Below are 13,746 nucleotides of genomic sequence, written 5' to 3' on the forward strand. Positions count from 1 at the left end.
CTGAAATTTATAGGATCTGATCCAATCCTATAAATCTAAATTGGAAAAAGTAAGCCATTGGTATACTGAAATAGCTTCTGCCTCTTTAAATATAAACAAAAAAACCCCCACACAACTCCAAAACAAACAAAAACCCAAAACAAAAAACCCACCATACCTTAAAAACCCAGAACTTAATGGGCTTCTAAGATGTCACTAATAGAGCCTGCAATAGGAAGCCCTCAGTAGGTTTTAGATCAAGACATGTGTTCCTGGTAGAGAGGCAAAAAGCACCGACCACATTTATATTAATACAAGCCGTGGCACTTAGCAAGCACTGTGCACCGATAAACCTTACAAAGATGTAATTTCCAAGTTTAAACAATTTCTTTCCTTTCATATCTTCTGAAAGGCTTTTGAAATTAGCAAATTTAATGTGTGTGGGAATAGGCACTACTTTATAGCAATGAGTTTACTTTTAATAGACGTAGTCTGCTGTGTCTAGGGGTAACAAACCCCAGTATCTTTTCATTACAAAGGAGCTTATTGTTACCATACGACTTACTGTGGGATTTCATTTTGCCCCTTTGGTGATCTGTCTGATCTATTAAGAAAAGCACTGAAGTATGGACAACATACATGTTATTGCAGTTTTGTATTTTCACAGTCCCTGCTGCTTTTGTTAGGCTACTGCCTATGAATTTCAAATAGTAATACGGAAAAAGAAAGAAGCAGAAGTATTTACCAAGTTTCTCACAGGAAAAAAAATAAACTGTGAAGAAAATGAAGCAAGTTCAGAATCAGGTGTTAGAAGCGGTGCTGCATCCCAGGACACCACCCCTGCAGCAAACAACCGGATCCACCAGCTCTAGCACCTTCAGGCCACTACACAAATAAATCTTTGCATGAATACTATTAAAGTCCTTCTATATACACTAAGCAACATATTTATATATATATATTCATAACATATATATGAAACCCTTCAGCATGACTGTTTCTGTCCTATTTTCATAGTTGAATCTGAAATAAAGGACAGGCAAAACTTAATAGTACTTCATCAGTGTTAATTAGTGTTGAGAATTAATCAGCAAATGCAGGAAATCACTATTAGTTTTGCTGAAATGCATACAGCATTAAATAGCATTTAAATAGATGCTGATCTTTTTTAAAGAGTAGCAATTTAGAGACTACTTTCCTCTGATGGGATACTTCAATATTGAATATACAGAGATTAATGTTCAAGGGAACTTGTGTTGAAGGGAAATGTTGCTAAAAATAGCAATATATATTTAACAAATGTTTTTGCAGCAATCATAGTCTCAGAGAGAATTAACGACTTTTAAAAGATCCATGACATCTGAGCTCTCTGATGCTTATACACTGTCCAGGATGGGTTATTCGTCCAGGGCTCTGTGTTTCAGGTCAAACCTTGCTGTTACATGAGCATCTCCCCCTCCATCCTCAAGAAGTTTGAGGATTGCCTACAAAATCTGACACAAGGTGAGATCCCAGAGACAACTCCTATTTTTAATTTCTTCACCAGCACATTATCTTTTGATCACAATTAAAAATAGAGTAAACACAGAGAGATTTCTGTTGGTTATTTAATGCCGCTCACCTGATTCTTGAGATCCAGCTTTGGGCAGGGACGACCTCCATTGTAAGGCTTCTCCTTAAGCCACCTGGATCGGACTTTCACCCCTGGTCCACAAGAAGAGCTGCAAGGGGACCAACTGGACCAATCGCTTAATTTGCAATCAAACGGGCAAGGGACCGTGCAAGATTCTTCAATGTAACCTAAACCAAAAATTTGAGAAAGGTTTTAATCACCACAACTAGTGAACTCCAATCCTCTGATGTCTCATTGTAATCTGTGTAACCCACACAAAATGAGAACTTCTTAAAGTTGGCAGACTGACAACGCTGTCCTAACATGAGATTATGATACTTGTAAAGAACAGCAGTGACTAAAACTAATTTCTACTTGGTTTAGCTCAATGAAAGCCGCCATAAAAGTGACTGATGTAAAGGTCGCACACTTGCAAATGTATCTGTTGCAAAGCTGGTGGTCACCAAGAGGTGGTGATTATCTTCCCTATAAGATTGTGGCCATAATAAAATTTGGAGAACTAAGCGTACCGCCCAATTTTGTACTCCTTTAGTATTATGCTAGCCATCCCCAGAGCTGGCACAGGCAGGGAGTTGGAGGCTTGCAGGATCAGACGACGGTGGAGGCACCAGAGCTGTGCTCCCGGCAGCTCCCACAAGATACGCCGAGGGACCCGTCCACAGCCGGCCAGCTGGAACGGTGTGGGATTTGTTTTTGGGAGAAGCAGATGAAGCATGCTTCCCACTTCTTTCTGATAGTTCTCTTTACACATCTTTCCAACTCTTTTGCCTATTCTGGGTTTCACAAATGGCATTTTAAAGCTTTGCTTTTACCTTAACCTGGCTTGACATAAAAGTCCTCCCAAGATCATCACCTCTCAAAAGGCGAATACCAGACATCTGCAGGACCAACACCTTGCTGAATTAAAACCCAGGGTTTCTCAGGGAGAAAACAGAGTTCATCCATACAGGCACAACCCCACAGCGGTTTAGGAGTTCGCATGTGGGAAGAGAGATTTTGCAGAGCCCCATGCTGCCCATGGAGCTCCCAGTGTGCAGAAAGGCAGTGGAGGGTGGCTGAACCCTCAGGGTCTCCCAGGGAATTACTGGCACCAGCTCTGGGTTGGCAGTGTGGAATAGCTCCTGCACCTTTCTGCATTCATTCTCCTTGAGTTTCTTTAGCTGCTTGTCATGTCTGTATGTACTATTTTAATTTAAACAAAAAAGAGATTTCATGTTAGACCATGAAAGTCAGTGGCTGCTAAGATCAGCCTTTATTACAGGCAGCTTCATCCCTCTAACAGCTCTGGCAATGATGATCCTGGAAATAACTGAATTTCAGCCCTACTATATTTCTGATGTTTCTCATTTTTACGCCCTTTCTTTCTCTTTGGAGTTCATTGCACTCCCTCTATATTCCTTACCTACAGAATACCAAATTAGCTCATTCAATTACTCTTTTATGAAGGGTTTCCCTACCCTGTCAAGGTGACAGTCAGGGAGGGGGAAAAAAAAAAACAACACCAACCAACAAACGCCAGAAAAATCCAACCCAGAAGCAGCTGCCCTCCAAAACCCCGAGACAACAGCCCCAAACAACCGGGAAGCACCAAGGCTGAGTAAGGCACGGAGATTATTCTGGCCTGGAGCTGGATTTACTGTCTCTGCCATACACAAACCTGCTGCTGACTCCAAACCAGGACTGCGTTACATCCTGAGCATCGACCCACAGCAGCAATATGCTGCCTCCCTCCTGGTCTTCATGCTGAAGTCAATACCAAGAAAGGTTGCAGATTTATTTAGGCATCCCTCACTGGAAATTATCCTCCTTCTAGAAGTACAAGAAATACTGATGTTGTTTTTGTAAACAGTGCCTTAAAAAATGCTAGAAACAACAGTAGTACCCTCCTTCAGGTCAATGATGCTCTATTTCTTCTCTCTTTTTCCTTCATGATAGTACCGTTCCCTCTTCGTTTACGGCGGCCACCCCGTCGCCTGACAGCTGCAATCATTTCTCCCCTGTAACTCATGCTGTAACTCTTGGCTAAAGCTGCAGACCTGTCCCCATATGGTGTGCTCTATCCACTCTGCTATCTCTTATCTTGCATTGTGTTGCCTTTCCATTTGCAGCTCCAGAGCCACTGGAATTAGGTACCTTAATTATTTCCTACCCAACCCATTACAGAGGTGTTCACATGTTTGAGATATTTCAACTTTGCATGTCTTGTATTCTCACCTGAGATTACACCCATGCACACACACAGACAAATATTTCTAAAATAGACTTGCTTTTTTCCCCCAAATGAAACTCCCAAATATCCCACTAATATTCTATTCCACCTGCTTAGGTTGTCAGTCAAAGCAATTCATAATACATTATGAAAAGTAAAAGAAATTTTCTCATGATAGATTTATGAGAAGCATTTCTTAGGCAGTTCTCCAAAGAGTTCTGTTCCACCACTGTATGAAATATCATTTTTCCTTGGTCTGTGTGACAGGCTAGGTAATTAACTCTCAACAGACACAAAGAAAGTGCCCTGTTTCAAAGCAGGATCAGACAGAGGGGTTATCAACTTATCAGTGAAGGCAAAATGGGCTAAACCTTTTGGCAGTTCAAGACCTACCTCTATAATAAAAAGAAATGTAAGACAAAAAAAAAAAAAGACATAAAAGGAAAAGGAAGGAAAAGTTACAATAAACAAAAGTAGAGGAACGTATTGTACTCCATCCCTGGGAAGCTGGGAAGTGGTGTGGGGATCCCCCAGCGAATCACAGAATTTCTAAAGATGTTGCTAAGAGGCCAGTTCATTACTTTTTGAGTTTCCTCACCCATATTTCTAAATTACATTAAGTATAAACAAATAATGGCCAGCTAATAGAGCATTAAATTACCATAGTGCCCAGAGGAAGCTAATTCTCCATACTAAACAATGCTATAGAATCAAAATAGGAATATAACTGTCTTTCAAGCTCTTCTCACAGGCTGACATTATTTATTCTATCAATCACTTGAGGTTAATCCTATGCCGAGATACCCATGGATCAAAGATTTCATTCAACAAAAATTTTCCTCCAAAAATCTTTATGTGTTATATCCTCTCTGCTATGATAGAATGCCTTTATGGCTATTTTTTTATGAGGAACTAGTAAATAATGTTGTACTCAGCTCATCCACTGCCTATGAGAACGGGATATCTGTTTTTCTTTGCAGGAGCCAATCAGGGAGTTGAAAACACTTCAGTTTGAATACCCAAAACAATCCTAGTATTGGGATTCCTAGAAAACTTGTAGCATGGGCATGGTGCCTAATACAAAACCAAAAGAAAAAAACCACAGGAGATATGCTATTAAAACAACGTGTTAATAAAGAATTCCACATTCAGGCTATTATCCAGAGAAATACTGCTTACCGTATCAGAATATGTATAAAGGAAACAGCATGATCAAGGTTGAGTTTACTCAGCTGGTTTTGTCAGTGTCATCCTTAAACATCTCATTCACCCATCATATTCCCCATTTTTCTCTCCTCTACAGAACCTGATACCAAAAATTCATGGAGTGTCCTCATCACTGAGTTTCCTTCTCCTCAGCCCTGCTCAGCCTGCTTTCTACATATTCTTATATTAATTCCTTTAACGTTTTTTATTCCTCAAAAATCTCAAATACTGCTAAACTAAAGCTCATTTAATTTAGAAACAACAGATGAGAGTCTCTGTCCTATCTGAACAAACAGCAGGCTCCTGGAGCTGCACACACAGATGTCGCAGGAGGTAGCGACTGAAACACCAGTGTATGGGATATTTAAGTAGGCACTTTGAAACATACTACTGGGAATAGTCCTGAATTGGCAGGGAAAATGAGCTGGATGATCAAATAAGCCTTTTCTATGTTTAAGTGCTATTGTTTTACTACTGAGACACTGCTAACATAATGGGATGAACAAATACATTTACCTAGGCTGCACAGTTCATTTTACTATTATTTATTCATTAAGAACAATGTGCTTGTTGCTCTACAAGCCACAAATGGGGTCTCTTCCTTTAAAGTGTCTATAATAAACAAAGCACCCACAATTTTACGGTTGGACTCAATCATCTTAAAGGTCTTTCCCAACCTAAATGATTCTATGATTACATGGGATGTACTGGGAAGGCTCAAACACATGATGTAGGAACTATTACTCTTGTCTCATTTCTTCTGTGCAGCCCAAGAGATGAAGCAATAGCAGGGTGATGAATAAAGTGAGGATGATGGTCTGGTGGGTGTTGGAGGTGAAGGCTCAAATATATGGTGTTAAAACTGTTATTCTTGTCTCATTTTTGCTGTGCAACCCAAAAGGGCCAAGGCAATAGGAGGCAGCTGGACAATGGGCTGGTGGGTGTCAGCACTGCAGAAGCACGAAGAGGCTGTGGATTGCATTGCAGCATCAGGGGGGCAGTTTTGTAGAAGTACGATTTCTTTCCTACCTACCTACCCAAGACGCAGCACATATCACACCAGCCACAGCCAGCCAGGGGCTGCAGCGTCCTTCCGTGTCCCCCTCTGTATCTGCAAACGGATTGTGGTAGGAAAAGCAGGCAATTGGTAGGTTTACAGGTTAACGTAAGACACTGGCATCCACCTGATTGTTGCACTCCCAAATGATAAATTTGCTGCGGGTGTAAGGTCTGTGCATAGCATTAAACAACAGTGCCAACAGAATTCCAAGAGGCTGACTTAAAAGCGATTCAAAAATAAACATTTCTCCAGCAGCTTTGGAAACAGATGCACTTCTAATTGAATTGGCTTTAAACTCATTTGTATCCTCTCAAACATATTTCATCATTTCGGTTAACAAACTTCTAGCCTTTCCACCCTTGTTAGTAAACCTTGAGGTGCCTCATAAAACTCAAGGTCGTTACTACGAGAGGGACAATTCTGTGCATCACCGCAACTGCCACTGGTAATAACACCAGTAATTTCCCTTGGAGTCTATAGGATAAAAGAGATCACCCTTTAACAAACAAGGGAGCAGCAGAGTGGACAGTGACACAGAAGAAATGTTTCTAATTACACAGACCAAAGGTAGAGGGAAAAAATTTGATTCATTTTTCAATTAATATTTACATTCATTTGGTTACTGACTGTGAAATATGTAGAATAACACCAGTAAATCCACATGGTGCTAGAAGTCCAATAGCTAAAGCCTCTATAAGGGAGACCTGAGGGACCATGGCACTTGGTGGGCCAGATTCTGCTCAGCTGAAGCTTTGGGATCTCCTGCAAAGCAAACCTCATGTTTTAACTCAGGTTAAAAGTCAGCATCGAGCACAGTCTGCGGTTAAGAGACTAACTCCACCAGCTGATCATAGCTCTATGGTTGGGGCTTCCCCAGTGTGCCATGGATAAGGCAGCCACTGGCCATGGGCCACACGGCATGACTAAAGGCTCCAGAAGCTTGTGAGCTACAACGGGTGCACGTCTTCCTAAACAATCCAGGTCCAAACATTTAAATCCTGCTTCAAGGGAGAACTTTATTAACTGAAGGAATCTAAGCAAAATAAGTCTGGGAGTCTTAAAGTTGCTAACAACTTCAGTTGCTTCTGAAAAGGATGTAATATTGCCATGGCACGAATGTTTAATCTTTTTTTTTTTTTAAATATACAAGGATTTGAGAGATTTTATGCATTATTAGTTTGCTAGCTGGGAAATTTAAGAGGTATTCTAATGAATACATTCAGTAAATGCACAACCAAAAAACCCAGAAAAGTAACTTTCACATCAAATATTCCGCAAAGCTCAAATAATAGACCCCCTTAGCTAATTTTTTCCCACTTGCTCTTCTCAATAGAGCATATGCTCAAGTTATCTTGTAGCAGACTGATTATAGTTTCTAAATAGACCAGAGAGAACTTGTAAAAAATGCTGGTAAGTTTAACTCAACATTATTGTTATTGAAATTCATCCAAAGGTTGGTTTTATTGCTCAATTTCACAGTCTCTATAAATCCTGACAAGGCAGTTGGGTTGATGCTGACTTTGCATTATGATTCCTAATTTCTTTTGATTTAGCATTACAGTTTTCTTCTTTAAAGAACTTGCAAGCTTACACTTTGAGTTACATACAAACCCTAATAGTTGATGTATTTAATCTTTTAACTAAATAAGGAAATCTCCATTAATTAGCGCATTCCTTGTAACAGATTACAGAACGAGCTGAGAACTCTTCCAGAGAAGAGAGCCTCGTCTGCTGCCTTCTGAGTGCAAATAAATAAGACTTCACAGTGTGCATGCAGCTCACAGGGAACCTTCGATGCAGACAGGCAGAAATCCACTGCACAAATCTGTCTGGGCTCCAAAACCAGCTGTGGAAATGACTCCCCCTTCTTCTGGGGCTGCTCCCCCACAAGTGAAGGGCTGGGCCAGTTGCTTGGGAACCCTGAAGTCTTAAGAAAGTCCCTACTCAAATTAAAAAAATCATCCACTAGGATCAACAGCAGTTAGGGTAGTAGCTCAGCTGTTTTTCTATATACTTTGCTCATCACCCTGCCACTGGGAAAATCATCTGCTTTGTCCAAATAAAACTGAGTAGCTTTGTTTTTCTTTATCTGTGTCCTCATCCTCTGTATATCAGGAAAGAAACTCATCCCACTGTACTTTATTATGAATTGTTTAACATGTATCTTCTTCAGGCTACTCAATTCATAGTAAAAGCAGATTTTTAAAACAAGCCTGAGATTCTGTTTATATTTATTGTTGTTGTTGTTATCATCATCATCATCATTGGAGATTTGTATAATAAAATAAGGCTTTTTTTAAAGGCTGAACACACTTCCACAATGCATCACAAAGACAAAATTAAATTGTCCACAGACCATCAAATTCCCCTCTTTCTCCTACATCTGACTTCTCTCAGAGGCCCAATTGTACCATAGCTCTGGAAAAAGATGTACATTGCAGAGTGCTCTGAAGATCAAGATAGACTTGGGCAATTTGGACCAGGCGAGAAGCATCTTCCAGAGCCAAGGGTCCATCACTGGCAGAAAGCTGCGGCCAAATGTCATCAAACATATCTGCCCCCATCAGTAAATCATATATGGCCTGAAGGTCAATGGTTTCAGGCTCTGCTGGAGCACACTAAGAAACTCAATTTCAGAGTTTGAGGCCCTCTGAGGAGACCATCTTTCTGCCAGTTCCTAAAGATAGGACATTAGGCACCGTCAACACAATATGCCACCTCATTTCAGCTGCCAAGCTGTGACCCCAAGACACAGACAAGCCTCATTTAGACAACTTCCCTCAGACAACAACGCGACGGTCTCCATTTTACAGAGTGGGAAACACTGATGCATTTCCTTTGTATCCTGATAATTGGCATGTATTGTGCATTGTAATACTGCTCTTACTGCAGACAAAATAAACCACCAGATGACTCTGCAGAAGAAAGGAACACAAAGCAATTAGATCCACGTGCAGTTAATGTTATCAAGGCGGCTCATAATAACATGAAAAAAAGCTTACATTTCTTTTCTTCCTTTTTTTTTCCCCTTTAAATGTACGTTCCTAGTACTTTAATTTACAAACTCAAGAGGTATTACCAAGTGTAAGGGCCTCTGTTTAAGAGCAGGTCACACAGGCACTGAAAAGGCAGGGAGAAGCTTCCGAGCCCGCAGTGACCTCTGTAGCCTCCCTCCCTGCCGTCACAGGAGGCGAGTGACACAGTGACCCCTCAGATCAATACATTTAAATCAATACACTGCCTCAATTCCTTCTCATCTCGTTGACACTAAATGAGAAACCTAACTACACATTTTAATTATACCGGCACTGTTTTAAAGATGCCACTAACCATTACTGACATTATGAAGATCTGTGAGCACTTTTCCAAACGCCAGGTAGCTGCCACAAGGTCCAGCCTGCTCCGATGAGGAGTTTCACTCCTGCTATTAGAGGTCACCTTGCTACAGAGGGATACAAAAGCATTGGACCTTCTTAAATAAAGCTGTACTGAAAAAACATCTGATGAAAACAGGATTTTAAGAAAGGGAACAGTCCTGGTTTTCCACAGCATAGGCACAGGGAGAGCAGCACAACTCATTTAGGTGATGGAAAACCTTGAGATGGAAATAGGACGGTTTTGTGATGTTAGCAGCCCTCAGCACAGAGTACTGATGTACTGAATTCCTGATAGACTTTTGTTTCAATTTTGCAGCGTGACTTTGAGCACACTGGTTGTGTAGTTCAATATCCTCTGCTGGAGGACTTCAATGAATTCAGACAGAAGAAGAAAGCGATGCAATCTTGTTGAATAATACGATTTTTAATGGTCACTCCTCCATGTTGTCAAATACAAATGAGATTCAAGATTTCACAGAGGGAATCTCTCTCTGTAGTGAGGGATATTAGAAGTTTTGCAAACCAAGCTCTCCGTGATTTAATTTACACCATCCTCATTTGCAAACCTTGGAGGACAGAGAGATTTCGAAGTATATCTCAGACCCAGGAATAGACTAAAGTAGGATAAATTCTCAGTTACTCATCAATATCATTATGATAATCCTTAGGGCAGACCGAGCTGAAGTTTAATTTTACCCACATTTCCTAATTCAGGCGTATTTCCTCAAATCTTCTAAATCCAGCTGTTGCTGTGTTTCTAAGTTGGTCTCCCAAACTCTTTGATCAAGCAGACTACATCAGGCACCTTAAAAGATATCCACTACCTGCCCATCTCTGCCTTTCATGCTAACTTTATTGCTGTATGCAGTGCCCCAGCAAACTCCTTCCTGCTCTGGCAGTCAGCTCATTTTATTCAGACATTGACCTACATGCAAAAAGTGGAATTCTTCTTTTTGTAGGACTCTTGTTCCATACAAGGAGAAGCACATGATGTTGCGTCTGAAGATCTTCAGAATACGTCAGACGTGAAAGCCCTTAACACTTCATTAAAATCCACTAAACGCCTACAATGTCCAGCTGCCACAGGGCTCCCCACCAGGAGTAAAGATATGAAATTGTGACTTTCCACTTAAAAATTGTCATACATTTATTTGCCTGAAAGTCCTGCTCATCAAGAGCTGTATAAAAGACAATCAGGTTAAAAAAATTTGAAAAAACCCCACCACATAAGACCTGACAGGAGTCTTGTGAACTCCCACCAGTACATGTCACTTCCTCATACAGCTACACGTCTCAAAGGGATCATGATGTTCTCCATGAGCAGTGAAGTGCAGAGGTCTTAACACTACAGTACATAATTCATGAAAAGGCTTAGGCTAAAATGGTATTTCTTCATAATTCCAATATAACATATTAAATGGAATGACACACAGGGAGAGAAAATGTTAATTCTAAATCTATCTTTGTATAGTAACATTTTATTAGAGCTTTGCTTCATAACAGGCTATATTTGTGATAAATGCGTTATTAAGGCCAAAGAGATGGGCCACAATTCAAAGAGATACTCTTTGAGTATCTGTAGCCTACTGCAGAAACCAGGGCAGTAGATCGCCCAGTGCATTAACTTGCTATCAAAGCTCTCCTAAACCTCTGATAGACTATTTCTACACCAAGTTACTATTTCTACACTAAAAACGTTCCCAGCTCCCATGGAAGAGCTTTAATCAACCTGTCAAAAACAGAGAAAAACTGACTGAGCCTAATAATAGAAACAAAGGCACGGACATGAGCAAGGCTCGGCAGAGGTGGTCCAGCAAATGAAGGTTGATGGTGATCTTCAAACACAAGAAAACCTACTTGAGGATAGTAAAAAATTGTTCCTTCACATAGTCTGGTATTGCTGTCTCCTCACGAGGGTCATTTTATGGAATGCAGCAAAAACCATAAAAGAAATTTGAGAAAAAAGACATGCTATAAAGGTTTATATTTAGAGCCAAGGAGTAACAACCGTCGTCACTGCCTAAATGCAGCACCTACAGAGGATGCTGCTCAAATAGCCAATCCTCTAAATACTTCCTCGTAAGACGCATGCTTGCTTTCTGTAAGAAGATAAAGATCTAAAAGAATGTGCGTTCCTACGCACTAATGCCTCAGGGGAAGTCTTACATGACTTTAAATAAGCTTCTTTGATAGCCAGTTTGACCCATTCAGAAATAACATTTTTTTGATGGCTTTTTACCTTTGATTCTGTTGCCAGAAAAAACATAGAGAACAGTAATGTCTGAACAGTTGTCTTCTGATTCAATTTCATTTGATAATTCTTTTAACATCCAGGAAGGAAGAACTGTGGCCAAACTTTGTTATGGTGAATAGATTTTGGAAAAAAGGAAAGGAAAAGATAAGGAATAAATCAATGCTCTTTGAGCACCGTTATGAGAAAAGTATGTAAAAATCCTGTAGTCAAACAAGAAATGGAGGGCAGGTCCTTTACGGACTCTGTTTCTGTGCTTACAGCTCCTCTGGGCAGTCACAGCTGTAATTAACAGTGTCACTGCACACCCAAGGAGATGTGCAGAAATGTCGGAGAGAGGTCCAGAGGAGAACCCAGCTGGGATTTCAGGGCTAAATTTAGAAGCTATTTAGCTTTGAGATAGCAGAAAACTAGTCAAAGGTGACACTGGTTTTGAAGAGTTCTGAAATGGGAACGCAAGGGTAGGACAGTCTCGTCTGCAGCTGGCAACACCTTTCAGCCACCCGTGATCCAAACCCAGCCTTAATTCCCATGCCAGAGGATGGAATGGGCAGAAAATAATGTGAATTTTTAGCTGAAACTTTTTATTCAAGCAGTCCTTGAAAAGCTTTGTTCTGATAAGTAATACAGTCATTTTTCTGTAATAAAAAGGCCACAGAGAGATATATTGCAATGACACACAGGGGAAACCACAGAGAGAAACAGGAATACTGTAATATTTAATTAAATCCAAATGCCAAAAGAAGGGTAGGGTAGTCTGAACACGGGGTCTACATGTTATCATTAACCAATGGTGCCAAAACCAGCTACTACTCCCACACTTAGGAGGCATCCCAAGGCTGTCACATGTGGGGTCTGGAGCTGGGAAAAGGACAACCTAGGCAGGGTTGCCCACTTTTCTTGTAAAAGAAATGGGGCTGTCAAGAATTAGGCCTCCAGAAATAAGGCCTCATGCATAAGATGTTTGCAGGATGCTGTTTATAGAAATACAGAAACCACTTAAAACTAAAACTAGTTGGATTCTGGAATTAATGGTTTGTGCTAAAAAATGAAATTTCAATATACAATTTCATTTAGACTAAGAATGAAATTAAATACTTGGGAATATTTTCAAAAACACAGGTGAAACTTCTGTTCAGAATAGTTTCTATTTCTGAAGATTTTAAAAATAACCTGCAACCATTTCATTCTTCCAGATGTAGAAAAATGTATGCGACAGTAAATGTCAGAATAGATACACTTTCAGAAATAAACAGTCATTTATTCAACGTAGCTTTTCCAATTTTTTTTTTTTGCAAAATTGTTACCTTGTAGGAAAGGTAAGTTTGCTATCAGTCCAGGATAGACTTGGGTCATACTTCTTTAACCTATAAAGCTCTGCTTATATTTTTTTGAGCTATACAAATACCATTTTGGAGAATGGTTATTAAAATCTAGTGATTAAAAGCTACTTGAAAACAGCTAATTTTCTTCTAAAATAACAGTACGGGGACTCACACACCACGGGGTTTCAGAGCAGGTCCTTGTGTTAACTCACAGGTAGGTCACGCAATGTCTATCAAGCTAGTGGCCAGGATTTTCATGTAAGGGAAAGTAAACCCCAGAGGAATGCCCCGGCTGGAAACAGAGCACTACTCTGGGCTGACCTTTTAGAAAATCAAACTTCATGAGACTAGATACCACCTGCTTTTCAGCAGGAGGAGTTGAAATTCCTGTTCCATGACCTTTCATACTGTCCTAAATCTCCCAACGCTGGGGACACGTCCCATCAGGACAGAAGCAGCACTGTCACTGCTGGCACACGCTGCCCTGATGTGCCTCGGAGCAGGGAACATCCCTCCAGCAACCACAAAAACAATGAGTTTTCACATCACCAAAACTTTTAACTCTTCTTGGTGCATCCATTTGCTAATCCCATCCATTTGGGATTGAAGCTGACTTTTTCAAGGAGTGACCTTGCCAGCAGCGTTCCCAGTAGGAGTGTTACATCGACCTGACTGGGAAGAATCAAGTGACACCCCTGTGTCAGGG

General features: G+C 40.5%; 1 protein-coding gene across 1 annotated transcript in view; it reads right to left on the reverse strand.

Annotated features, from left to right (window-relative positions):
• Positions 1-13,746, reverse strand: part of THSD7B (thrombospondin type 1 domain containing 7B) — a 274,077-nt gene that overhangs the window by 80,677 nt on the left and 179,654 nt on the right. The window contains exon 14 of the mRNA XM_082001598.1: positions 1,601-1,779. Within this exon, the coding sequence (XP_081857724.1) occupies positions 1,601-1,779 (179 nt within the window). The remainder of the gene's footprint in view (positions 1-1,600; positions 1,780-13,746) is intronic.

Source organism: Phaethon aethereus (assembly GCF_964289735.1).
Source record: "Phaethon aethereus genome assembly, chromosome: 6".
Taxonomy (NCBI): domain Eukaryota; kingdom Metazoa; phylum Chordata; class Aves; order Phaethontiformes; family Phaethontidae; genus Phaethon; species Phaethon aethereus.